At 50.1% G+C, this 27,816-nt stretch overlaps 1 protein-coding gene across 3 annotated transcripts in view; it reads left to right on the top strand.

Moving 5' to 3' along the window:
* GLI3 (GLI family zinc finger 3) overlaps positions 1 to 27,816 on the top strand; it is a 269,638-nt gene that overhangs the window by 133,966 nt on the left and 107,856 nt on the right. For all 3 annotated transcript variants that reach the window (XM_077864117.1, XM_077864116.1, XM_077864118.1), the window contains one exon: positions 21,040 to 21,145. In XM_077864117.1, the coding sequence (XP_077720243.1) occupies positions 21,040 to 21,145 (106 nt within the window). The remainder of the gene's footprint in view (positions 1 to 21,039; positions 21,146 to 27,816) is intronic.

Genomic DNA, 27,816 nt, shown 5'->3' with positions numbered 1-27,816 from the left:
TATTAAATGTAGAAAAATGTGAGGTTATGGAAGATAAGAAACCTAGTAAAAAAGAACATTGTTACTATCGACTTAAAACACTATTCAGTGTGCTCTATTTTATGTATTGATTGATTGAGTCATTGATTGGTTGGTCGATTCTCTGTCATAATATGAGAGGTGGCATTGAATTCAAAAGAAATAATCACTCCAAGTTAGCATCGTGGTGAGAGTAAAGTCTGAGTTTGCTTTTGTATTTCCTACCCCTAATTTTTGGCACTAAGCTTATTAAATACGAAGTTATTATTTTTAAAAATTTTTTAAAGATTTTTTTTTTTTTTTTTTTTTTAGAGAGACAGAGAACACGAGTGGGTGTGAGAGGGAGAAGCAGACTCCACACTGAGTGCAAAGCCTATAGTCAGGCTCGATCTCGCGACCCGAGCTAAACGCAAGAGGTGGACACTTAACAGACTGAGCCACCCAGGTGCCCCACAAAGTTGCTACTGACACAGCAACCAGTTTCTCTAAACATGGCATGTCCCAGGGAGGCGCTGTGTGGGCCTTTTGGAAGTTGAAGGCTGGCTCTTGTGGGGTAGAGCTTTCTTGGACTCTCCAGGTGGTGCTCCTGACACCACCGTCCTCTCTGGGTGGGGCGGGGGCTTTAGTCCCTGGGGGCAGTGCCTCATTTTCATAGCTGCCTTACTATTAGCGTTCCAGGAGTACCCAGGGACGCCACACCCCTTGTGTTCACCCAGGCTGACGTGGCCTAGCCTCAGAACATGTGACAGCGCAGTAGCAACTGGACTGTGACATTTGCAATTCATCCTTCCCGGAGCCCCGCAGGATGTTAATTTTGGTTTCTCCTGGGGTAGCTGAGCAATTGGACCCATGCGGCAGGAATTAGGGCCATGTTAACTTTAGAGTAAAAGGCGCTGTTAAGAACAAGGCATTGTGATAGTTCCAAATGACAGGGTGGCAGTGGACCTAGCGCTTTCATGTACATTATCTCACGTTGGTTAGGGCTCCTGAAATGACCCGTGGGCGGGCACAGCAGGTTTATACTTGGGAAGGTGGGTGTTCCGAGGAATGGGTAATCTGTACAGGGTTATGCCGGCGGACGTCCTCGGGGCTCTTTGCTTCACGTGGCATCGGTACAGCACGCACCAGGTAAGGGATCACTCCCTGATTCTGCAGGTAGGGAAGCTGGGACTTAGAAATCTCAGGATCTCCAGAGGTCTTACCTGGTAAGTGGCTGAATGGGGCTGATGCCTGGCACTGCTCTTTCCATTGGTACAGCCCTCTCTTCAGGGTACAGCACAGGGGCAGAGGGACAAGGGGACATGAACTTCTCTGCCTAAGCGTTTGGATCGGTTCAGTGTGTGCTGAAGAAGGGACACGCAGGTGTATCTGTGCTCACTCCAGCCTTCTGGTGGGCCCTCAGCAGCCTTCATCTCTCTGGATGGCACCAGGCTGCAGTGGAGACTGGAGATGCTTGAGATTTAGAGCCTGGAAGTTCTGGGTTCAGATCCTCACTCCCACACGTCCTCTTCCACATGCATGCTGGGCCAGGGGGCCTGCGGCTTCGCCTCTCTGAGCATGAAGCTCCTTACCTGGGAAGAGAAAGTGATACCAGCGCGCTTCTTGGGATAGTTGTGGGAATTGAATAAGGTGAATCCACTTCTCAGAAATGGGCTAGACGCAGGGTAAGCCCTCACCAGTGGTCTTCCTTCGCTTGCGTGTCCGGCGCAGAACCTATCAGACACCTGTTCCCAGGGTAGCCTGGCAGGACCTGGCAGGAGCAGAGCTGAGACCCTTTACTCAGCGGTTGTCATGGGCGGGGGAAGAGGCTTATGCAGGTGAGTTCTGTGCCGTCATGTAGTTCCTCACTTCAGGATGGAGAAGATGGCATGATAATTTCTAAAAAGTTATATTTTCTTCTCTCAAACCTGCCTGGAGCCAGAAGGCCCGGGAGACAAGATTTTGTTAAAATTCCAATCAATAAATAGAGCTTGCCAAATAGTCTTCCAGACGATGTCCACGAGGGGAGATCCCCGCTGGCCCTTTCCTTGGACACCGAAGCCCCTGGTGTCGTCCCCATCCGGAGGCCGTGGAGAGGAAGCAGGGCTGCTGGTGCCCAGGGAGGGGGGCCTCCGGGGCCCAGGCTCCTGCACCACCTGCCTCGCCCTCCAGCATCGCCCATCCTGTTTACGGGGAGCCTGGGCCCCTGGGGCTGGGAATGTCTGGGGTCTGATGCCTGCTGCTTTATGTCTCCCGTCCTCTCCCCCATGCCTCTCCATCTTCGGGGGGAGTGAGTGTCTCTAGTAGGGTGGCTGTGACAGATGCTGTGGGAATTCGGAGTTTGGGATAATGAGCTGTCATATGTCATTTCACTTAAACACAATAATACAAATATTTTGATCAAACATTTTCTCCAGCTGTTGAGCGAAAGCAATAAAAGCAGCAGGGAGTGCCTGCGACTTCTCTGTTTCTGAAACGCTTTACCCTGCAAAAGCTGTTGCCTGTTAACTCTTTCTGCACCCCCCCCCCGCCCCCGCCTCTCTTCCTGCCCCTCTCCTGACCGCTCCCATCCCCCGCAGCGTGTCCAGGGTCCTGGGTCCGTGAAAGGGGTGCGAGTGACCACAGCTTGTCCTAAGCGGCCCTTCCACGGGCTCAGAGCAGCTGCAGGTGCTGCCACTCGGTGAGAGCCGCCCGCGCCCCCTGCAGCCGCCCCCAGCCCCCCCCCTCCCCCCGCCCTGGCTGCCCCGGGGGAGCCCGCGCTGGGGGCTCTGGGCTCGCATCCAGACTTGGGGCGACTGTCTTCCCCGGGCACCTGGTGTCCTGGGTGGAGGCTGGTTTGAGGGTGGATTTCCTGTCTCATTCTGCTGGCTCCCCCTGCTCTGACCTGGGCCCCGGAATCTCCTCCTCCTCCTTTCTCTCCAGCCCAGAGCGTCTCAGGGGTGCAGCAGGAGCACCGTGTGGCTCAGGATCCGAGGGACCCAGGGGCCGTGCGCTCCGGGCTGGTGTCCGCAATTCCATGTGCCAGTGGGAAGGAAGTGAGGAATGGCACCATTCTGGAGGGAGCCTTTGGGCCAGAAAACCTAAAAGCAATGGCCTGCACCCTACCCCAACAACAACAACCAGGGCCTCAATCTGAAAAAAAAGATCTGCCTCTGACTCAGCAATGCCACCAGGTCTGATATTTCTCTCGCGAGTGGGGACAGATCAGGTCCCTCACCCAACACTTGAGAGCAGCCCCCCTCGCTCTCCCTCCCGGAGAAGTGGAAGGCGTAGGTCTAACCTGCTTCCTGCCCCCCAGGACTGGTGCCCCCCACCCCCCGCCTACCCTGTGGTCACCTGCCTCTCCTGTGACCGCAGTTAAAACACCCACATGGAGCTGCTCCCTGGGTCTTCCTAGGCACCCCCTCTCCTGTCTCAGGGGCCAGGCTCCTGGGGGTGGGGAGGAGGATGGTGGTCCTCTCCGCCCGTCCCCATCACCCCGCGCCCCCCTTTCCCCCAGGCAGCCCTGGCCTCTGCATTTAGCCTGAAGCACCCCCTCTCCTGGCTCTGGCTCCAGCCCTGCGTTGCCCCCTTCCTCTGCTCACCCGGAGCTGGACTCCCCGCGTGTCCTCCTGTCACTCACACGCTTCCCGGCCACTCCCGCGGCCTCTGATGGCTGATGGCACGACTGGGCCCATGGCCGCACCCCTGGTCTCCGGGCCAGAAGTGGGTCTACCGCATCCTGGCATCCGCCTGGAGCCTGGGTGCCCTGCCTTCCCCCCCCGCCCCCAACGGGGCCCTTCCCTGCCGGCCTTCTGTGTCCCACTGCAGCCCGGTGCCAGGGTGACCCCTTAGCAGTCAGGTCCCCTCCTCCTGTCTCCCAAGGCCCTGCAGTCCCACTGCCCCCCACCCCCTGGGCCCAGCAGCCCCCGTCCTCTCCTCGTTCCTACGGCTGCACCCCCGCCCCCCCCCACCAAGCCAGTACTCCCCGGGGATCTGCTCCCTCCTGTCGCCCGTGCAGTCCTCCCAGGCTGTGGGCCCGGGCCTCGTGTCCTTCCAGGCCTTATGTCCTTCCAGGTGTGGCTCCGGAGCAGTGGTTCTCAAAGTGGGTCCCCTGCCCGCAGCCCCAGCAGCACCCCGGAACTGGCTAGAAAGGCCGGCCCCCTGCTGCCCTATCCTACTGAAGGGGACAGGAGGGGAGGGGACACCCCGTAGCTGGGTTTTCATGAAGCAGTGGGGGGCCAGAGGCACACTGAGGAGGCACACTGAGGTCCCTGCTCTCCATTCCTAGCGCCCCCTCCCCTCTAACCAGGCTCCCCCTTCCTCAGGGGGAACAGGCTTCTCAGACCCTTTTCCTTCCCCCTCCCTCTCCCTGCACCTGCCTGAGCGCCCTCTTCTCCCTGCGACTCTGAGCAGGGCCCTCATGGAGGCTTGGTGACAGAAGGGTTAACCCCGAATAGAACTGTGAAGGCAGGTGTGGGTGGGGTGGTGACACTGGGAAAGCGGACTCCCTCGGCGCCTGGGTGGCTCAGTCGGGGGAGCTCTGCCTGGGGCTCAGGCCGTGGTCCCGGGGTCCTAGGATGGAGCCCCCTGGCCTTGGGCTCAAGTGATGGTCCCAGACTCCGGGATGGAGCCCCACATTGGGCTCCCTGCTCAGAGGGACATCCGCTTCTCCCTCTCTCTCTGCTCCTCCCCCTGCTTCTGCTCTCTCTGTCAAATAAATAAAATTGCTGAAAAAAAAAAATAAAACAACAACAAAATGTGACTTCTCCTAAAACTTCTTTTCAAACCCAAGATGCCTCTGGGACAGTCTGTCCTTATCTTCTGCTTTTCTTTTTCGTTCCTTTCTGTTTTCCTTAACAGGAGAAAAGTTCTGGTGGTATTTTCAGGCAGCAAAGAAGGGCATCGTGTCCTTGGCTCTTAGTCCTGAGTTTATTTGAGAATGTGGCCCTTTAGTGATATATATATATATACACACACATATATTTTACTTTCTCGAGGACCACTGGCTTGGGATAGGAAAACAGGCAGGCTTTATGTAGGGGGCACAAAGATTTGTCGTAAGCTCTAATACATGAGCATTCTCTTACTCTTAACATTCTGCATTATTGTGTGTTTTTTTTTCTCTTGTAGATTTATTACATTAGCACTTAATTACTCTTCATGACAGTATTAAATTTCATGAGTGATTTATAGTTTTAATAGAGACTTGTATGATTTATTGCAGTTGGCATTTGAGGTTTACCAACTTCTTAAAAGCCATGAGTACTAGAATTGCTTAATCTGACCCTGTCCGGCACAACCACAACATGGGTGAAACCCCAAATTCAAGTGTAATAGGATGACGCCTGTACCGCCCAGACTATTTTTGTTTGATGTTCCAGTTTCCGATTGTGATGGGTGTGTGTGTGTGTGTGTGTGTGTGTGTGTGTGTGTACACAGGGCAGCAGTGGTAGCTATGTGTGTTCTTAAAAAAGGGAGGAGAGTTCTTTTTTTTAAAGCTATGCTCCCCAGATGGCCTCCTGTGCTCTGGCTCTGCATGGGGAGGTGTGACGAGAGCCCCTGGGGTACGCGGCGTGGGGGAAGCTGGTGACAGGCCTGGGGCTCTGAGGCCAGGACACACAGCATCTGGCTGGGGCCGTCGGGGGGCTGGCTTGCTGTCCGGGCCGCCCCGCTCTGGGGTCTCTCACAGCTGCCGCAGAGGAACCAGCTCTGATCTGCTCCTGGTCAACCCCGATCCGCCCCGATCACCCCGACCCACCCCGATCACCCCAATCACCCCAATCCACTCCCATCCACCCCGATCACCCCAATCCACCCCATCCACCCTGATCACCCCGATCCACCCCGATCACCCCAATCCACCCCAATCCACCCCCTTCCACCCTGATCACCCCCATCCACCCCGATCACCCCGCAGGGTTTCCCGCATGCCCCCTACTTTGCCAAGAGACCATTGACTCTGGCCCCACCACCCACCACGGGCACCGCAGCTTCCTGTCCCTGTCCCCAGCCCGTCTGTCCACTTGTTGCCCCAGCCCCTGTGCTTTTCCCAGGCACGTCTACACAGCCGTTGCGGAAAACGAATATTGTTTCAATGGGATGTTGCTTCCGTATTTTAAGCTGGGGGAAAGGAGGCGGGGGAGCTTGCTCCTTCTGGGGTTTTGAACTTCGAGGAAAGAGGTGTGCCCTGGGGGCCTGCTTGCGGGGAGCAGCCCTGGGGCTAATCCTCCAGGGCCCTCAGCCTCGGGGCAGATAATCTCTTTGGGGTTATCTGTTAATTACCAGTGAATGTGTGAAGTATTTGTGAAAGGGCTTTTGAAGTGACTTGCACGCGCTGCTCCCGAGCCAGGCCCCTTCCCGGGGCCCAGCTTGGCTCCCCTCAAGTGCCGGTATTCTCTCGCTAAATTGTTTGCCTTTCTAATGAAGTGAACTGTTTGTTTGACTCTGCAGTGGAAGGTATTTAACCGGGACTAAAGTAAACGCTGGAGACATTCAAATAAGCCATGCATATCTGCTTTGTGCGGACGGAAGCCGTGTGGCCGCCCCTCCGCTCCCCGCTCCCTCCGGAGGAGTCGTTAGGCAACTGTTGAAATGATAAACGGAGCCGCGGATGCTGCCGGCCTGGGCCTTTGTGCAGGCCCCGGGCCTGGGAATTCCTCGCCGGCCACAGGGGAGGGGGGAGCCCACCGAGTCTCGCGGTTTAGTAATTGTGATTTATTTATGTGGAGCGGGACTTGGGCTTCATTCAGTCTTGATTAAAACCAGCCAATTAGCCCTCGGGATGGCTGGAGGATGGGGAGGGGGGCGACGTGGGTAGCCGCAGGGAAGGCTCCAGAAAGAGTGTGAAGATGGGGGCCTGGCCTGCATGCTCCCGGCCGGCCCACGTGCTCAGGACCTTGCTGCCTGCCCAGCGGGGTCCCCGGGGCCTGGGAGAAGCGGCTGAGGTGTGCTGGGGAGACCCGACCACAGGATGCACCACAGGATGCGGGGCGAACTGCCCCCCTCCCCGCCCCAACACCAGCAGAAAGGCCCACCCTGTCCCAGCCTCTGGCTCCCTGGGTAGGGGTGGGAGGTCGGGGTGCGAGGCTGGGCTCCGGGGGATACCTGGGTGGGTGGAGGAGGAGGCCTTGAACTGCTTTAGCCTTTGTTAAGGGGTGAAGCAGCAGGATGCCAGGGAGGGGAGGAATAGCTGTCCTCAGGAGGAGCTAAGTGGTGTGGGGCACCTGCTGCGAAAGGAAAATGATGGGCCCTTGCTCAGAAATTCGTTAGGAATTTCAGCATGGCTGGGCGCTTGGGTGGCTCAATTGGTTAAGTATCTATCTGCCTTTGGTTCAGGTCATGATCCCAGAGTACCGGGATCGAGTTCCGCGTCGGGCTCCTTGCTCAGCAGGCAGCCTGCTTCTCCCTCTGCCTCTCCCTCTGCCTCTGTCTCTCCCTTATTTAATAAATACATAAAATCTTTTAAAAAAAGAAGAATTTCAAGATGGCAGTGGCAGGTCATGGAAGCAGGCGAGGGCCTTCCTGGTGGGGGCCTGGGTCATGCATGCAGCTCTCCTTCTCCAGCTCTGCAGTCAGGGGGATCTGCACCTGAGGCCAAGCTTTGTCAGCTCCCACCCGAATGCCTTTAACTTCCTGCCTTCTCTCCCTGTTTTCTCCTTTTGTGAAACACAGTGAGCAAACACCTACCTCACTCAGCCGTGTGATGTAATTTTAGAAATACGTGAACAGCGTTGAGCGTAATCCTTAGCACGTAGTAAGTGCTCAGTGAGCAATAGCTATTTATTATTTGAATGTTTCTGTGGCTGTCATTTTTTTTCTTTTTTTTTTTTTTGGCTCTCCTCTGATGGTTGAGCTGTCGACCCTGCTGGCTAATCTGGAATTGGGGGGACAGAGTCGGGTCATTACCACAAAACTCACTGAGAAACAAAGGCACGGAGAACCCTTCACGTGCCTCATGATCAGTGAAAGCTTGAGCGCCAGGGAGAAACACGGGCTGAGCCATCAGAGAGGTATGGAGTTGAAGATACCTGCGTGAAGATGTTGGATGTTTACTTGGATGTTGGTATTGAAGGAGAACCACTTAGAATTAGCAATAACCCTTTAAATGGGAGTCCCCTTAGAAGTTATGAACCACCTTCACCTATGTCACTTGGCCCTTTGAGCAACTTCATGGACTCAACTGGGCTGGGTCTTACTTGGTCTTATTTTATGGGTCCAAAAAAAATCTATGATTATAGTCATTATTGTCATTTGTTTCTATGTAAATCTCTAAGAAACGGTTTAAAATGGGAAGCGCTTTCAGCTGTGTGGACAGGTGGAGAGAAGCCATGTACTGTGGGAAGGTTGTACGTAGCAGAACTCGTCCTATACAGGCTGCCACATGCATTCGTTATTCAGTGTGCTAAATGTTTGGTCTTCTGATTCTGAACAAGGGGAACCTGAGTGGGAAGGACGGCTTTTCTATGGAAAGGGTATTAAATATTGTGTAAATACACACTGGCTCCAAGATGACTGAGCAGTAGGTTATCATCAATTTGGTCTGTTTCATGGAATCACTTACTGAACCCATGCTTTGTTCTAAATACATTGAGATTCTCAAATTATCATTCTTTGGGTCTTTATTAACACTTACAAACAGCAAGGCGTGAGACACAGCCTCGCTGTCTAGAAATGTGTCTAGACTCTACTCTCTGACAAGTGGAAACTCATTGAGAAAAGTGCAGGATACAGACATCTTTGGAAGGGTTTGTCCACCATCACCCAGAAGTGATACATGTCTGTGTATTGAGGCCGTGGTCCCTAGGGCCGTAGGTGTCCCCAGGTGTAGATATGGACTCCAGAAGTAGATCATGTTCCCTGTCCTCAGGGCACAGAGAACAAATGGGCATCATTTAGACACTGGCTAAGTATCGTTTGTGAAGGCTCGGCCCGTGCAGTTGGTCTAGAAACCCGGGTCCCTTTGGGGAGAGGCACTAGAGGACCCAGGTGGAGATCACGTTGAGAGTGTGGGCCTTTGTGGATGAGGTGAGCAGCTGCCACATCCTGATGGAGAGCCCTGGGGAGAACTGGCCAGGGGGTCACCTTCTGAGACAAGGGATGTCTCAGGGATCACTGCAGAGTTTGATCTGCAGAACGCAGGCCGGTGGGCCATAGGCTGTCCTGGTGGCAGTAGGGGAAGTGGGCAGGCAAGCTCGGGCCCCAGGGAGCTGTAGGCAGCAAACCTAAAGCCCCTGCTTAGTGAGGGCAATCTCAAGACCACTGGCCTCTCCAGAAAGAAGTGTCCCTGATGGTACCTAGCTGAATAGACTAGAAGGTTTATGGACCAACCCCCACCCCCACCCCCCACCCGACCTATTATTACCTGAGTCCTAAAGAGGAACGCTGGCAATTGGAATTGCTTTTGGATGTTTTTGAGCAGCTCAGCTTGTCTGGACTGTAGGAATCATGGAGGGGAAGAGGGGCATGAATGGCCTCTGTTCTCTATAGGCACGATGAGGTGTAACACCAGAAGTCTGGGGGGCTTGGGGCCAGGTGCCTCTGCCTGCAGTTGAGTGTAGATACCCAAGGGCATTACCATGAGAGCAGGTACTCGAAGAGATATCCAGTGAGAGATGATCTGGAATGTAGTTAGCATTCCAAAAAGAAGTCAGATGAGACGGTGGCCAAGGAAAGGGTAGCCAACAAGAGAGGACATCCCAGTGTGAATTTTGGGGAATGGCCCTTGGAGTTGTTGAGTCCACATGTGGGCATCTCCTGGGCTTTCTATCTGCACACCCAGGAATTTGCATGAGCAGCAGCAGTATGCACGATGGACCTTAGAGACCAGTCCCCTCTGTCAGGCCCACAGCTTGGGGGCAGTGCGTGGACCGTAAAGAAGGCAGGTGGTCAGGTAAGTTCAGTGACCCTGCTCGTCAGGGGGCTGGCAGCTCGTGCTGCCAGATGGCCACCGTTCCACCAAGGGTGCAAAGAGACTTCAGGTGGGATATTACGATGAACTTAAATAGGTTTTGATTTTTTTCCTTTGATTTTTTTTTTTTTTCCTTTCTGGGTCCATACCATTAGTGTGATTGATTTGATAAGCTCAGCTTAATGGACTAGGGAAATCTCAGGCATTGAAAGTTTCCACTCTTTGGTCATCTCCATCATTAATGGCGGGGATGCTGCAGGTGCAGGTGCCATAGCTGGTCCTTAGAGCCCTCTTCTTAAGCAGAAAGATGTTTCCCTCCCGTGATGCCATTTGCTATCTGCTTACGTGGCCAATGTCTTTGAGCGCACGTGTGAAATACGTGCCTAGGGTCTAATACTGGAGTGTGGTGGAAAGAGTGGTATAAGAAAAACGAAGAATGTTTTAGTTCTTACATTGTCATGAGCCAAAAAATATGAAGGAGATTTTTTTTTCTGTGCTAGCAGCAGCGGATCCTCCCCCTTCTCTCTGGCTTCCTTGCTCCTCCTTGCGAGGCCATCACCGTGTGCCTTATTATTTTACAATCATGGTGAAAGAAGCACTTAAAATAAACTCTTTTCTTAAAAGCTCTGTGTGTTCCTGCTTCACGATGCTTCATAGACAGTGAGAATGCAGAGTTTAAGGGACAGGAAAGTGGAGCCTTTCAGTGCTCCCGGTGTGCAATAAATGTGCTGGAATTTCAATGGATTCCAAAGGCGTAACAATAATAGCATTAAGAACAGGCCAGGGCCTTTGATGTTATTGACAAAAAGAGGGAGAGTGTGGGCGAAGGGGCCTCTGTCATTTGTGTCCTGAGCTTTTAAACTTTTGACCTCCAACCTTTTGTGTCAAAGAGCTTTTTCCATATGGGGGCTAGCCCTCTCAAGTATCCTGAATTCACTGAAGCATCAACATTTTCTTGGCGGGAAAGGGCATTCGGAGTCTTGGAAAAGGTCCAGCCTGGGGAGGTTACTGGTGATCGCCAACCATTGTCCCCCCAGGCTGGGGGGTGGCGGGGTACGTTTGGATGGTGGCTTCGCATGCCCATGTGAAGTGACTGGCCATGTGGCAGGTGGCAGGCAGCCTCGCAGGGCTGGAGGGTGGGCAGCAGCGCCACGGCGTTGCCCCGTGTGCGCAGGCATCTCTCGGGGAGCTGGCCCTGTGCCTGTTCTCAGTGTGCAGAGCACCTGGAAGCCTGCACAGGGAGGATTCCGAAGAGATGGCAGCGTGCCTAGTGCTGGAGGCCTGGAAGGTGATGGAGGTCCTGCAGCGCCCACGTGGGAGACTGGCCTGGTCCACTGCTGCCATTCCCCACGCCCTTGCCCTTTCCTGTAGTCCACATCTCCTGGCTTTCTGCAAGGATCGGTGCTCCTCTTCTGGGCCTCATGCCCCAGGTAGCCTAGGACGGGAAGTAGACTGACATGTGCCAGGACAGGGAGTGTTACTGTCCCCTGGCATGGCAGCGGAACAGAGTAAGTGCCTGTCTTCCTTGTGGGTGTTTATCTGCCTCAGCCGTGCTCACAGCTCAGTCATGAGTAATCCCATACTGGTGTGAGATAGAGCGCTGGAGTAGGAACACAAGGGCCCTCTGAGAGCTTTGAGTCTAATGGGAGAGGAGATGGGGGAGCACTTGGAGGTGCGGACAGAGTTGCACAGGTTGTCCGTAGTGGACTCACACAACCTGAATGATGGAGAAGGGAAGAAGGGGCAAGTATTCCCTCTAGGTCCCTGGGGAAGCTTGACTGAGCAGGTGGTTATTTGCATGACTCTTGAAGACAGACTAGGAGTTGACGAGTAGGAGGGAGTTCGTTCTCCACTGAGAGGACCTTAGAAGCCATGAATGGCTTCCCATGGGCACAGGAGCATGGGGATGCAGCCTTGTTGTTGGGGGCCTTACTGCCCATCGGAGGTTGAGTTGGATTGGGAAGGTTATCCAGGGCCACTGCAGACTTTGGGAGCAGGGAGCGACATGGCCAGTCTAGGTTACCAGAAGATAAATCTGGAGAATTCGGTTTAGATAAGATGTGATAGAAAGCGTGAACTCTGACAAGCATCAGTAGAGCGTCCGAGCACTGGCTTTGGGGTGAAAAAGACACTGGTTGCGCCATGTTCTCCTGCCTTTGCCTGATTAAGGGCCATCACCATCTCTCTTGTCTAAAAGGATGGCCATACTCATCATACCTGCGCCCAGGGTCATACGGAGACATAAGTGAGACCATGAGTTTACCTTTTTTTTTTTTAAAGATTTTATTTATTTATTCATAGACACAGATTGAGAGAGAGAGGCAGAGACACAGGCAGAGGGAGAAGCAGGCTCCCTGCAGAGAGCCCGACGTGGGACTTGATCCAGGGGCTCCAGAATCATGCCCTGGGCTGCAGGCAGCACTAAACCACTGCACCACCGGGGCTGCCTGAGACCATGAGTTTAAAACTTAGTACAGGGACACCTGAGTGGCTCAGCGGTGAGCATCTGCCTTTGACTCAGGTAGTGATCCCGGGTTCTGGGATCGAGTCCCCCAACAGGCTCCCTGAGTGAAGCCTGCTTCTCCCTCTGCCTGGGTGTCTTTCATGAATAAATACATAAAATCTTATTAAAAAGAAAATGTTTCTTAAAAAAAAAAAAGACTTAGTACAGTACCTGACATGTATTAGTGAATTTTGCTTCTACTTTTGACTGTTTCTATTAGTACTGTTAATTACTGTTAATGAGGTAAACCTTGAAAGACCATTCATTACTGATGGATGAGAACTAGAAATGGGGTGGGTGGTGGAGTTTAAAGAGGGGAGAATAAAAAAACTCTCTTTTTTATTAAAGATTTATTTATTTATTTTAGAAAGAGAAAGAGTGGGCGCACACACATGTGGTGGGTGGGAGGCGCAGAGGGGGAGAGAGAATCCCAAGCAGACTCCCAGCCGATTATGGAGCCCGACGCAGGGCTCAAAAATCTACTGTTCACCAGTTTCTTGTTTGATGTTGAACCGAATGAATGCATGCCTCATTTATTTCTCATTGGCTGCAAAGACCAGCCAGCACGGCCTGAGGTCACTGCTGGGTTTCCATTGCCATCAAAATATTGCTCCAGTGGACTTGGATGAGTGGCTCTCTCGGACGAGTGGCCTCCTTCTCCCGCCAGATGCTCCGAGCGTCAGCCCTGTGGGGCTTCGTCCCGGTGGGTCTGGGTTTGTGTGCCTGCGAGCTCCTCGTGCCTCCTGCTTTGGATTGAGCCCCCGGCAGGGGCTTCATGGTGCCTGGAATCCTGCCTCCTCCAGCGTGCTCTGCCCAAAATACAAAGAGCACAGACTTGGGTCACAAGGCCTTAGTTTTCCGCAGCTTTGTGTAGGTCACCTCGTTTTCTGAGCAGATCATGGAAGTTGCCCTTCTTGACTCTCAAGATTGTCATGACAATAGGAAAAAGAGAGAAACAGGACTCGGGGGAATAATACTAAAGCTTTGGAAATGAGTCTGGGGGTTGCCAAGAGCATCCCATGAGGAAATGTGGATGAGTTTTGTAAAGTATAAAGTATCGTATTCTTTTGCCATGACATTTCACTACCTGCTTCTGCTAATTTCACAACACTGAAATTGTGTTGGGGAGCTGTTTTTTGAGTAAATTTATTTTGGATAGGATACAACTTCTAGACCTTACCTTTGTGGATGAACTGTTGGCTTACTCACTAAACCAGGCGACTTCTGAGTCCATTGTGTCTCCGAGGCCTCTGTAGTTAGATCTGAGATACCAAACACTTTTCCTGCAAACATTTCATTCTCTGCTTTCATTTTATCAGCATTAGGAATCCTACCGTGTATTTTTGGAGCTATGCATTTGGCTTTTGAATCATGTTGTACCAAAATATGGTCATTGATCTATGACTTTGTGATTAGTAATCAGTTCCCATCTTTTAATTTCCAAGCTTGCTGATTGTCACTGGAAATGCACCATTAGTCTATTTCAAAGTAAGTGATTCGCCCCTTTTAGAGGTAGTGATTCCTGGTATGTTGTCGTGTGATTTCCCCCAGAGAATTTGGCGGTTTAGGTATAATGGCTGTGAACCTTCTCTTATTTCTCCGTGCTTCCTTTTCCTCTGTTTATTTTTTTCTCTCCTATCCTGGCAGGAAAGCTAGAAACAACAAAAATGTCATGTCCATGACACATATATGGGATCATAGGCAAGAGACGTTCCAGAAACTGGATGGAAGGATTCCTTTGGGTTGGCCAGTAGGTAGATGTGGTCTGTTTCCGCCATTGGGAAGCTAGTGGATGAGACTTTTAGCTGAGAAATGTACAAAGGCTCGCTGATGAAGGAAGTTAGAAGGAACCAAAAAGAGGAGAGGTCAAGTGTTTGTTCACTACCCAGGACACATTCGAGGTGCTAAAGGCGGAGGACTATCTGTCGTTTTCTTGTGGAAATATGTAATTATGTTTGTTAAGAAGCATGATGTGGATGGATTAGAGTGTGATCAGAGTGTAGTGCCGGGTAGCACTTAGATCTAAAATGTTAATTAATTTAATACGCCTCTGTGCTACACAGAAGTAATGATAGAAAGATTGCTATTTGAGTAGTGGGGAATGCCCATGGAAATTTATACAAGAGGGTTCAGGAATGTTGGATAGTTGCCAGATATAAAATTTATTGGGTTTTAGGAATAGCATAGTTTTTGTTGTTAATTAGCTTTCTGTGAAGCTTTGTGTATATTTTAGTTAATTTATAAGGAAACTTAAATTTGCAAGTGTTAAATGATTATTGCCATTATTCTGCTAAATTTATAGTCCATTTCATCCATCAATATGCTTATCTTAGAATGTGTTTAGGATAGGTTTTGCTAAAAATCACAGGATAGGTATCCCTTTTCAGAATAATATATTAGTACGGATACGTCTACTATACGGATATTTTTAAGTAACGCCGATCAGCATCTAGGTACTTTGCATAGGCAGTGCTTTTACTCAAAAATCACTCCGGATGGGAAAGAAAAATTTGGTGGGTGGCTTTTCTGAAAGGTAAGAATTACAGAAAATTACTTGATTGTGGTACTCTAGGACAGGGTTCGTTGAACGGTTTTCCGTAAAAGGCTAGATAGTAAATGTGTCACGCTTTGTGGGCCATGTGTTCTCTGTCATAACTAGTTAACCCTGCCATTATCATGTGAAAGCAGACACGAGCAGTTTGTGAGCAAAAGAGTGCATCTGTATTTTCATAAAACTTTATTTACAAAAACTGGCCCACATGAAGCAGTTTGCGGACGCCTCCCGTAGCATTTTCTTTCCAAGTAAAAACGGCCCCCGCCATGATATACAGTGACAAAATAATACATCTTTTTGTGTTTTCGTGTTTTTTTTTTTTTATCTATAGGTTTCTAGACATGTACAGGTTTCTAGAGTGTATTAGAAGCAGTTTTTTAAAACTTGCACCACGCTACAGAGGGTCTTACATGTGCTAACGAGACTGGAGAGGTTTCCAATTCTAGACCACACGCGTGTGAGACCACAAAGAAGGTTCCTCATGCTCCATGGGGCGCTCCGTGGGGTGAGCCCACTGGGTGTGCAGCCAGGCCACAGCTGGTCCGGGTGGGGCGCCACTCTTCTGCTTCCACTCGTAGCACACCAGGAGGGCCACGGATGGCCTTGTTCTGGACATTCCTGGTCAGGTGTCGTCAGAGGGGCGTCACTGGGGTGTCCTCAGAGCGGCCAGATGGTCTCCCTTGTGGGGCCGTGCTCCTGCCCGTGGGCAGGAGTGTGTGCGTGAGGGAGCCAGCCTGGGTGTTCCGGGCAGGCCGACTGGTGAGGTCTCCTCCAGGCCAGGGAGCCCCGGCAAAGGTCTCGCAAGCACGAAAGTGATGACTGGAGATGCCCAGGGCGGACGATGCAGAGACAGGACCCCAGTGGCTCCTCAGCACCTCACTGGAGGGGAAAGGGTTTCTCTCTCTCCCCCTTTCAGCGGCTCGAGACCTCTCATCTGATAGTCACCGGGTGATTATTTTGGTTCTGGCACAGTGGCCGTTGGCCACATGGGATTTTAGTGCTGTTTCTGCTGACGACAGACGATTGAGTGAACTTCAGGGGACTGGACATTCCTACGGGCAGGGTTTACCCTAATGACAGGAAAAATCATCCCTAGTTCTGGCCTCGAATAACTTCCAGAGTCAGCGTGCAGACGACTGGAGTATTTAGCTAAGCCAGGAGACCGTGGGCAGTGGTGGGCCGCATGCATGTGTGGTTTCCTGGGTGCTTTGGGCCACTCAAGCCCCCTCTGTGAATTGTACTCCTTTAGGGCACTGGGGGAGCCAACTTTGACCTTTCTTTGTCAGTCTGCAATGTTCCCGTGGAAATCTCCAACTTTAGAAGGCAGTTTTCCAGAATGGCATCTAAGAGCTCTCCTAGCCTGAGCACGCTGAAACCGTTCCGTGGGCCCAGGCAGCAACGGAAGAGAAGTGTCCAGGTGCCTCTCTGGCTACGGGCCTTAGGAGCAACCCGGGCCTGTGGCGAAGGGACCTGGAAATCCGTGCCTCTCGTCCCTAACGAGACGCTTACCGCGGAGCGTGATGACAGCCAGCGTGAAATCGAATACTGACAACGACGCCCAGCACAAATATTTTTACTTAAACACGTGTCGAGCCAATTACATATGTATGGGGTTTAGAGACTATTCCACCGAAGCCTCGGATAATACGCGCTCCTCACATCTCGGTTTCGTAGAAGGGGGGTTTGGCCTAATAGTCAGGCCTCCGGCGAGCGCGCAATAAATCATCTTTGCAGCCCGAAGCCCGTGCAGCCCCCGCGCCGCTGCTCCGCGGCTCCCCCGCCCCCGCACCTGGGAGGATTTTAATTCCCTCGCGGAATTGATTCCCGGGTCCCGCGCATCAGTCTCCCTGTCTTCCGTTTGGCCCGTTAGTTTGCTGACAGTAGAGTACACAGCACTTAGCGGCCGGCTTGGGGAGCCATCAGTCAGGAGATTGTATGATAAATAGGAGGAGCCCGGGTTCCTGGCACTTGCTTCTGCTTCAGCAGTTTTCGCCCGACTTCGGAGAAGTCATCACGCGGGGTTTTGTCAAGGGCCGCGGGGACGAACGGCGCCCCGGGACCTGCGGGGAGGAGGACGCGGTGGCGGCGGGGACCTGCGCCTGCTCTCGGGCCGGTGTCCCCGGTGGCGTCGTGGCTGCCCAGCCTGCCGTGCAGGCGACGGGCCAGAGGCCACGAAAGCACCCAGCGCCGGGCGGGGGGCGGGGGGGGGGGACTTCCTTTTCCTTCCTTTCTTTCTTCTTTCTTTCTTTCTTTCTTTCTTTCTTTCTTTCTTTCTTTCCTTTGAGAAAATGTTGTGGTGCTCCACGTCGTGGGATGCAGACACGGTAGGACAGGACCAGCAAGGCTCCATGTCCTGGGATGCCACAGACACGGTAGGACAGGATCAGCGAGGCTCCACGTCGTGGGATGCAAACACGGTAGGACAGGACCAGCGAGGCTCCATGTCCTGGGATGCCACAGACACTGTAGGACAGGATCAGCGAGGCTCCACGTCGTGGGATGCAGACACGGTAGGACAGGACCAGCGAGGCTCCATGTCCTGGGATGCCACAGACACGGTAGGACAGGATCATATACTCTTTTTAGTCTTCGTTTACATCTGTAGGCCGTCTTCAAGCGTGTCTTGAATGGGGAGAGGGGTGTCCCATTGCATCTGTCCCAGAAGGCAGCAAGGTGCCGTCTCCACTCGTAGCCGATGCCCCGGGAGTGGTGGTTTGCACAGACTTCATCAGTCCACGATGAGTGGTTTTAGACTACGTCAAGATGGAAGCAAATCAAAATGGTAAAATACTTATTAAACCAAGACCAGATGTGTGCTCAGATCAGATCCATTACTTTTTGTTCTTTATTTACCCTAATTCCAGAACGCAGAATCTGCGAGTGTTTTGGGCCCTAAAGGAACACACACTGTCCATCGGAATGAGCTTCGACGCTCACAAAACCCTGGACTCAGCAGCGAGAGAGGACTACGAAAGCCTCAGTGATTGTCTTCCAGTTTCTTCTCAAATTGTTTTGCAGCACCTGGCCATCTTCTCTTTTCATTCTGAAAGGAGAGAGGGAAAGAGCAAGAGGGAATTAAAGTCCTGTTGAAATATGTTCTGGTTAAAACGAGAAGGTGGCGGTGCCTTTTAAATATCCATGACAGCCCTATCGGTTTCCTTGGGGAGGAAATTTTTATGCAGCTCGGGTGTACTCTTGATTTTATAGGATCTACAGGTTGGTCTTCGCCTGTATGCCCGTAATCAGCTCAAGCTCATTATCCAAAGTCAAGCGATAAGGAGTGTTAACTTCCTGGACGCATGAGGCCGATACTCAGTGTGGAATAAATTCACACACTTTGAGCCCTGTGTATATGAAAAATGTGGATTTTGGGCCTTGTCGTAATTCATCGCTGAACCCACATAGAGAAAATCAGATACAGTTGACACCCACTTATCTGGTGGAGAGAATTGAATCACACAGACCACAGCCAAGAGCCAAGGAGGAAAGAAGTGAAAAGATCCTCCAACTCTGACATACTTGTCACAACGTCCCTGGAAAATGTGTGGGACGAGCCTTCAGGAGGGTCAGGTTTCATGAACGCTTGACCAGAACACGGTGTTGGTGGCTCTACTTTTCCGATTTCCAAGTGCATGCAGGTGATGTGAGCTGAGTTTGAAGGTTTGAAGTCTGCTGGAGGCACGCACGTGTGTTCGCATGAGCACCGACCACCGAAAGGAGAAGAGAAAGAAGAACCACCCCTGAGTCTGGTGGCCGTCCGCCTCACCCTGGACTCAAACCTGACACATGTGGGCCTGTTTCAAAATTTAAAATCAGGAAATATTTACTGAATGTGTGTCAGACTCCCAAACTACTGAAAAAGGTGGCTCCACTCCATTGTATGTTGTTTTAAGAAGTATGACTAATTTGCATCGGAAATGATTAAGTGAGGGACACCTGGGTGGCTCCGTGGTTGACTGTCTGCCTTGGGCTCAAGGCGTGATCCCGGGGTCCTGAGATCGAGTCCCGCATCGAGCTCCCCGCAGGGAGCCTGCTTCTCCCTCTGCCTGTGTCTCTGCCTCTCTCTGTGTCTCTCATGAATAGATAAGTAAAATCTTAAAAAAAAATGTTTAAGCAGAATTGGACATTTTGGCTCTGCGTGGCTCACCAAGTGTGACAGCAGCGCTGGATACACTTTGAACGTCAGCACGCCAGCCACGGAGCTTTGGTGACAAAAGAGTAACTCCATCCTCCCTTCATAGTTAAGTCCTAAGCAGTGCACTTAAAATATGACTGATTTTTTTCGCGTGGAATTTATACAGCGTATAGTGTGGTAATCCATCAGGGAGTTGGAAATCCCTCACCTGCTCAGTGTCCAGCGTGCCTCGACTGGGTGACAGCACGGAGACAGCAGCACGGCACCACTGCGCTGACTCCCACCTTTACCTTATGGTAGACATTGCATGCAGTCAGCAAGCCTGTGAGGCAAACATCACATCCTCTCTGTCCCAGAGGTTTTCCAAGAAACCTTCTACATCTGATGGAGCGTAGCTTTGGGCACCTCCTTGGTTCTCCCAACACTGCGTCCATAGTTTTTCACTCTTATTTTTTTTTCTTCTTCTCATAACCTTACTGGTAGATTCTCAAAGGAAGGCAGCAAGGGCAAAGTTCAGACAAGGGCCGTAAGGTTTCATAATTTTTTTTTCGATTTTAATTTATTCATGCATTTCCTTCAGACTTTGGGAAAATGCTGGAAGCCCTGCTGAGGCACCGCTGGTGCGTGCATCAGTCCCCGGGAATGTTTTGGGGCGATAGCTGTTCTCTTGCAGGTGCCAGGACAAGCGTGTGTGGAAGGTAATATTTGAAGAGACGCTTTGGCGCAAGGCTCATGGCCTTGGAGACACAGCGTCGCTCCATCACCTTGCTTCTTGGAACTTGGGGGAAAACTTGAGTATCAGCCATGCTTCTGATGAGAAAAATCTGGCAAAATTCTCTTCAGGTTTTGCAGTGAATCACTATTTAGAAAAAAAAAGTTTATGTTCAGATTTGTCAGAGGCAGTCTGCTTAAGTTACTGTAGTAAATGGGAGTAGAGGAGCTCTCGGAAGTCCGCGCACCCACAGGAACCCCGGAAACGCTGACAGCAGCCTGAGCCCGAACAGAGGGGGCCTGGTCTGGGTCCAAGGAGAGGGTCAGGGCTGCAGGCCGGCATTCCTTCCTTTGCTCCCAGCCTCCCTGTCTGTGTGACAGGGTCTGCTCACCTCTTCCAGCCAGGCCCTGGCGCATCTCTTCGGCTGACCTACAGATCTGCTGCCCTTTCCTTGTGACAGGACAGTGGAGGCCTGACCCAGGACAGGGAGGAGGGGAGCGTGCATTTAAATTCTAAAACCGTGGGACCCCTGGGTGGTTCAGTGGTTGAGCGTCTGCCTTCGGCTCAGCGCGTGATCCCGGGGTCCTGGAATCGAGTCCTGCATCAAGCTCCCTGCATGGAGCCCGCTTCTCCTTCTGCCTGTGTTTCCACCTCTCTCTGTGTGTAAAATAAGTAATAAAAAATAACAAAAAATAAATTTTAAAATCGTGTGTGTGTGCGCGTGCTCCATACATATGCACGTAAGTGTGTACATACGTGTATATAGACCCATGGATTGTAGCAAGGACTTTTTTATTTTTTATTTTTTTCTGGCCGGGGCTTTAGAAAAGACTTCTTCCTTCAAAAAGCATCAAGGATGGGAGAGAGATGAAACTAGTATTTATATTACGTCTTTGTCTAAATTTCACCTGGCAGTACAATTGAAAAGAACTCTGTGTCCTCAGATCTGGTCCTTCGGGTTTTGCGGCTCCCTTCAGGCCTTCCCTTCAGGACAGGACACATGCTATTCTCCTTTTCTTGCTTTTCCTTGGGGGTTGTAGCTGCAGTCCTTGGGGGCAGGTGCTAGGTGCTTGGTCATACTTCTCCAGGACCCCCGAACCTCCAAATGAACTCAAAAGACCGCTTCCCCAGGTTCTTTAACGTGGGCTTGGCCTACGTTGTGAAGGAAGTATGGCGGCGTTGTGTCATGGGTTGGGATCCTGTTGCAGAGCGTTCCTTTTATACATGCTGGATTTTCTTTCTGTTTCAGACCCTTCTCATCTCTTTCCTGCATTCCACCCTCCTGTACCAATCGATGCAAGACATCATGAGGGGCGTTACCATTATGACCCGTCTCCGATTCCTCCATTGCATGTGTAAGTAGCCAAACTTTACCCACTAACGAAGCAGAACAGAACACGAGCTTTTACTGTCTCACGACTTTTGGTGAACGGTGCGGCTCCTGGGCTTTGAAGATGTGATACAAGTGTAAGATTTACTTTTGAAATATGGCAAGCCTATCTGTTCCTGGACTCACTGAAGCAAATCCCCGTCGCTTCCTGAAGAATGCCTGTCACACTAGGTGGCTGGCAAGTATTCACTATATATTGTGCTGACGTGTGTTCTGTGGGCCGTAAATACTAAATTAAAAAGGTAGAGGTCTAAATGGGAAGTTACCACTCGGAATAGGTGTGTGGGAGAGGTTGGGTTTGAAGTTTTTCATGCTAACGTTTCTGTTCCCTGGAAGTCCCGTCCCAGCGATCGCCATGAATTGTCATGAAATTTTTATGGTGAATTTTCAGGGCCCCCACGGTGTGTAGAGCGACAGTGACTTGATTGATGGGGAGGTCTCCCAAACGGGATGGTGCATGTGACCGAGCACATGATTTACACAAAGATAAAGGGAAGGAATGATGGTGATCACATCCGTTAGGACAGGAAGCAGAAGAACACTTTGTGGAAATAAATAGTATCTCACCCAGGTTGGGGGTAGAAAGAACAGTGGATTTCCACACTAAGGTGGTATTCTTTTGTTGCGATGTCCGGAAAACTGTCGGATACTATAATTACTGGTGCCAGCGCCTGGGAGGGGCCACCCCTTCATTCAAGGGCCCTTGATGTATACATTTAGTCAGATCTGGTAATCACCCTTCATTCTGAGACAGTAAAGTTAGAAAAACACAAATAATACTTTGAAGAATAATGCTGGTTATTTAGATGGTGGATTGCGTCTCCATGGCCATTAGTTAAGCTGTGTAATTACGTATGTGCCAAAGAAAAATGAAGTTGTTTTAAAACAAGTCCTCCTCTGTGAACAGAATTAATTGATATTAACAGCCGTAACTACATGCCCAAGTACACATATAATATTTTACCAACAGTTTTTTGGATCCATCCCCCATTATTGAATTGTAATTTCAGAGCAGATTTGCCTGGAGGTAAGTAATAAATCTGTGTTGCAGACTTCCATAAGCATTAAAGGAGAAGTGGGTATTTATAGAGAGAGAATACAGAAACTTGTGACTTATTCTTTGACTTTTTTTCGGTTGAAACACAAGTAAGTATTTACAGGGTTCTGAAGCCTGCTAAAAATATACTCAAATAAAACCATGAGGCCAATTAAAAACCCCTATACGGAAAGAGAAGGAAATTCCAAGTTCAGGCTGAAACCTGCCATGTAATTCGTCCTGTGGTATGGAGGCTTTGCGGGGCAGATGGGACCTCAGAGGCCCTCCACGAGGCTCTGCCCCATGGGGTACAGAGCCTGCAAGGGCCAGGCCCGCCTTGGAGATGCACATGGCTCATCCCTCTCACACTCCAGTCTCTGTGATGTGGTAATTTATATCAGATTTCCTGTGGAATTTCAGAATGCTTTCCTCTTTCAAAAAGACTGCTATAGAGAAACTTCCCCCCGGATTGAGGTTATATGATGGAATGAGCTAGTTCCTATGGGTTCATTATCGCTTGCCTTGTTATTAAATAATTCAAATATGACTCTACCAATAAAAATCCCACGTCTTGGTCCTTTGCCAGAATGCAGCAACAGCAAGCCCTCATGTGGCCCATACCTTGCGCGGCCGGGGCCCTGGTCACTGTCCCTTCAGGATTAGCTCGCCTGTGACAAAAACACAGGCTTGAGGCAGGTCGGGTTTGGAAAGTCCTGAGAGTTGGGGGTTGCATTTCAGGTATGACTGCTGAGCTGGGGTTTTTATAGGTTTTAGGACTTCCTGCTTTTCTGGCCAAGCCTTAGGGTACTTTCACACAACCGACTGAACTGTTCCCTAGCTGCCTAAACGGATAGTTCTCCAAATTCACAACGTGAGGCGAGTTGATAATGCCGAGGCCCAGAGGAGGGTCCTGGAGTCTTCTGAGAGGGGGCGTCATTGCCCCATGCAGAGGGCAGTGGGAAGGTGGGTCCATGGCCACCCAGGACAGCTAGGCCTGGAAGGGCTCTGGGTGGAGACGCGAGAGCTTATGCGGTTGGCCCGGGAGGCTCGGACATAAGTGTCTCTGGTGCACCCTTGGAATAGTATGTTCCCTCCGCATTGCCCTCAGTGGCCCTCCTCTTCTGTGTGACATACCCCTGCTTCAGCAACTCATCCTCAAGGCCTCCTTCCAGGCTCATCCCTGCCCCCAAGGCCATCTCTCTAGCGCCCCACGTGTGCCCTTAGCCTGGGGTACATCATCTTTCTGGTGATTTCCTGCCCCTGCTCACTGCCCCCTGCTAGTTTGCAGGCAGTGCCCAGCACCCGGCCAGGCACCCTGTAAAAGGTGCTTGGTGGACACTCAGCTTGTCCATCTGGGAGGCGGGATGAGCGGGACCGCTCTAATGCCCCCCACCCTTGCTTTATCACACTCACCTGTCCTGGGAACTCTGGTAACCTACCCTAGCCTTTCACTGCCTGGAAATGCGGTTTTCGGCCTTCCTGGCTCTCCAGACTGCAGGAGGAGTTCAATGACGTCACATAAATGTGAGCACTCTCAAGAGCACAGAGCTCCGAACACGCTGGGAGCCAGCATCCGAGGTAGCGGCCTGAGAAACACGGGCCTCGCTCAGTCACGACCTGCTTCCAGGCCTTTCCACCTTCTGAGGTGCTAGGAGTGGCCGCCTGTGATCATTTTAGGATCGGAGAGTAATCTGGGCCAGTGTGACTTGGTTGCTGAAATCTTAAAAGCACATCCATTAAGAGTAAAATGGTTTTATCTAGAACTCGGGTTCCAAATTGCTTGCTCTGTAATTGTCTTCTAGAAAATGAGATCAAGTGAGCTTATGGAGTTTTTAGAATAAACATTTTTAATTATAAGAAGACCAAATTTGGGGGGATACTCTCATTATTTTGTACACATAATTGTCCTTCTGGTGCCAGCTTTAAAAATGAAATTAGAAGTCTCTTGAAAACAGGATTTGTGTTGGTGATGGAAGCACTGGCAGGTCTCTGTTTAGAAGGATGGCAGGCGCTGTGATAATTATGCTATCATATCCTATCATTAAAGATTCTATTGAAAGAGGTTTATAAATTGCTCCTCTTTTTAGATAAACCACCCTATATTAAGGCATCAACGATATGGTGCAGAATTAAATTAAAATCTCATAAAATGAAATATGTTCCGTATTAGCTGTTTGACACTTAATTTGCCTCTGAATGAGTAGAGGAAATCACAAATTAACCTGCCTTTGTTTTTCCAACCATGGCTTATTAGGTGTTAGAACAACTACAATTACAGCCTAATAATAACCACCAAGCCTTATAAATATGTACGGAAATGCGTCCGTTTGCATTAAAGCACCAGCTTGTTAAACGCAGTGTCTTTAGCTTACCCTGCCTCCCTCTCAGGGCATCATCCACAGTGCATGGGTACGCACTGTAGACAGAGCATAGAAACTCACATTAAGTGTCCTGGAAATAACAGTAGAATTTATTAGTATTTCCTTTCTCAACTCAAAATCATGACTGTAGGTTCACGGACTTACACGTGGGACAGTGGATCGTAGGCATCTCCTTTCCCTGAGTCGTCACCTAAAGATTGCCATAGAAAATGTACAGCTCCTGCATCTGTTCCTTTAATTCAGGGAGTTTGGAAATTAAGGAACACTGAAGGTGGAGAATTTCCCCTTTTCCTCTGAGAGCTACGCTCCACAGACTTCACCAGGATTTGTGCCCAGTCCATACACCGGAATGTCTCTTGCTCTCTCAAATCGTTTGCTTGGACCACAGATTCTGTGTTTTATTAAGCCATCCAGGAAAAAAAAAAAAAAGTGCATTTTCCAAAAGATTTTCTTTATTTATTCATGAGAGACACAGAGAGGCAGAGACACAGGCCGAGGGAGAAGCAGGCTCCTCGCGGGGAATGTGATGCAGGACTCGATCCCAGGACTCTGGGATCAAGACAAAAGGCAGATGCTCAACCACTGAGCCATCCAGGTGCCCCCAAAAAGTGCAGTGTTTTGGGAAAATGTCAGTGAGTGCACTTTATTGTATTTCTGAGATTTTTTTGGAGCATTAAAGGCAGAACCCGAATGTGTATCCAGAGTGGAGCTGATCTTTCGCTCCTGGTCTCCTTGTATTGCATGCCTTGCATTGTTCTCTTTGGGGCTGCATGCAGGCCTGCATAACTCCAGGAGGCATCATTGTGTGCTGTGGGGGTGCACGATGCTCTTGAGGCTAAAAATGAGTGTGCATCTTTGGATTTCACTTGGGAATTTAGACAGTTGCAATATTAAGCTCCCCTCTCCCAAAATACAGTTAGATGTTCAAGTGACAACATTCACCCTCATCAAGAAAGTACTTTTTTCTCTTTTGAGTATGAGCATTTTGAGTGTGAGCTCTAAAAAAAAATGGTTCAAATTCATGTAAGCATGTCCTTTTTAAAAACTAGACAGAGAGTATTTATTCATAGAAACCCAAATTATAAAGTTTTAAATTTTGCATTTCTTCTGAATTTTCCCCTGGAAGAAATGTCTGTCTTGTACCTACAGCTTTTTGGAGCAAGAGGGTTCTCATTTACGGACCAATATGAATTGAATTTCAGAGAGTCCGTTTGCTTCATACTGAACTCTGCAATTCATTTTGCAAAGTGAGATCCTTAGTTACTAATCCATGGCGGTGATTCAAGCCCCAAGAACCTTGCCAGCTGAGCCAGGAGCTGCCCTTGTCTGGAGCCGTGGATGTGGACAGGGCTGTGCTCCCAGCCCACAGTCACAGAGGCTGTCACCCTTCACCATCCACGTCACTAATTCACCCCAGAAAACCCGCTTCACCTTCCCTCTCTTGGGGGAGATGAGCACTCGTGTTCTGATTTATTCGGCAGCTCTTTATTCTCTTGCTTGACTCCATGTGGCTCTTTCCGGGGCTGCCCGACTGCGTGGAATTATTCCACCTAAGAAGAGGTGCTCTTCCCACTGCAAGTGGCATCTGGGGAGAGGACTCCACGCACAACAGACCACTCATACTAGCTGTGAAATAGAGGGCCCTGGAAATACCTACGGCTTTGCTCCATGATGACGATGGCCTTTTAGGGACGATAGCAAGCAGATGAGTAGCAGGTTTGGAGTATGAATAAATGCATTTCTTTCCAGGGAGAAAAGGTCCAAGAAAAGACATGTCATTATGGTAAAAGCTTAGGCAAAGGACGGATACGTAGATGGCCAGTGCTGCTGTTGCGTTTCCTTCCCTCGTTTCTTCCCACCCTCCCTGCATTCAGCACCTTGCTTGTTTTAGGAGGTACTGTACCCATCGGGAGCTCACATAATAGTTATTCAAAAGCAGCCTCCAGTCTAGCTGCCTATTAAAACCTTGTGATGGGGCCATGCACATAATAGTGGTTTCATTCTATTCCTTCCCCTTCAGTAAAGTGCAGAGATGGAGCAAAACCTTGTATTTGTATCTGGGGGCACGCCCAGTTTGGAATATTTGAATAGAACAATTTAAAGTTAACAAAGGAAAGTCCTTTTTTCCCTTCAGTGCTCTATCATAACCATTATTAGGACTGGTGGTGAAGTGTAGCGTAGTGACAGAGCTAATATTGTGTAAGAATCACTCCCCTCCCCCTCCCCCTGCCAAAAAAAAAGAAGAAAAAAAGATGTATACATTTCTTTTTTTTTTAAGATTTTATTTGTTTATTCATTTATTTATTTATTCACACAGATAGAGAGAGAGAGGCAGAGACACAGGCAGAGGGAGAAGCAGGCTCCATGCAGGGAACCCGACATGGGACTCGATCCTGGGACTCCAGGATCACACCCTGGGCCAAAGGCAGGCATTAAACCGCTGACCCACCCAGGGATCCCCTATGATTACATTTCTTGAGTACAAAGACCATCTGTGTGTTTCTCTGCATTTGCCGGGACCAATCCACATCTTAAGCATAGAAGCTCCTAAATAAATACTATTTTCAAGAATAAGGGCTTGTTTCTCTTGGGCCAGGGCAGGGTCGCTGCTGACACCTTTCTTTTCTTTTTGTTTCTTTACTGTCGTTAGAGTGTGTCACCTTTATACCAACAAGGCTAGCACACTTAGAACTCAAAATCACAAGCTTAATAAGTAAAAACTTAAGATTATATAGAAGCACTTACCGCGATATTGGATGCTTTCTGGTGCCAGGTGCATTCCCTGATACTACATCAGTTACTGGTTGTAAAAAGTCCATAGTTACCTTATGTGACATTTATTACTGATCCCCAGGCCCTTCATATGGAAATAGAGTTAATGAAATTAGCAATCTTAAATGCAAAACCAAAAAAGGAGCAAAATTTCAAAAGTAAGGGGGGAAAAAAGACAATAGTGTAACGTGTGCAGCTATAGCGACCTTAGCTGCTCACATGACATTTTTGAGTGTTTAGCTATGGGCTAGCACAATTTTAGAGACTTTACATAATTTCCCATGTTAAACTTAGAGCAGTGCTGTGATGGAGTTGATATGACCAGCCTCATTTTAAAGATTCAGAGGCCTCGACACAGAGAGGTTACGCAGCTTGGGAGTAAATAGTGCATTGGATGTGACCCCCCCCACCCCCACACACTTGACTTTTATCCTCTGCTTGTGAAAA

This window comes from Canis aureus, chromosome 21 (assembly GCF_053574225.1).
Source record: "Canis aureus isolate CA01 chromosome 21, VMU_Caureus_v.1.0, whole genome shotgun sequence".
Classification (NCBI taxonomy): Eukaryota; Metazoa; Chordata; class Mammalia; order Carnivora; family Canidae; genus Canis; species Canis aureus.
The sequence above is the reverse complement of the archived record's forward strand: the minus strand, read 5'-3'. Positions and strand labels throughout refer to the sequence as shown.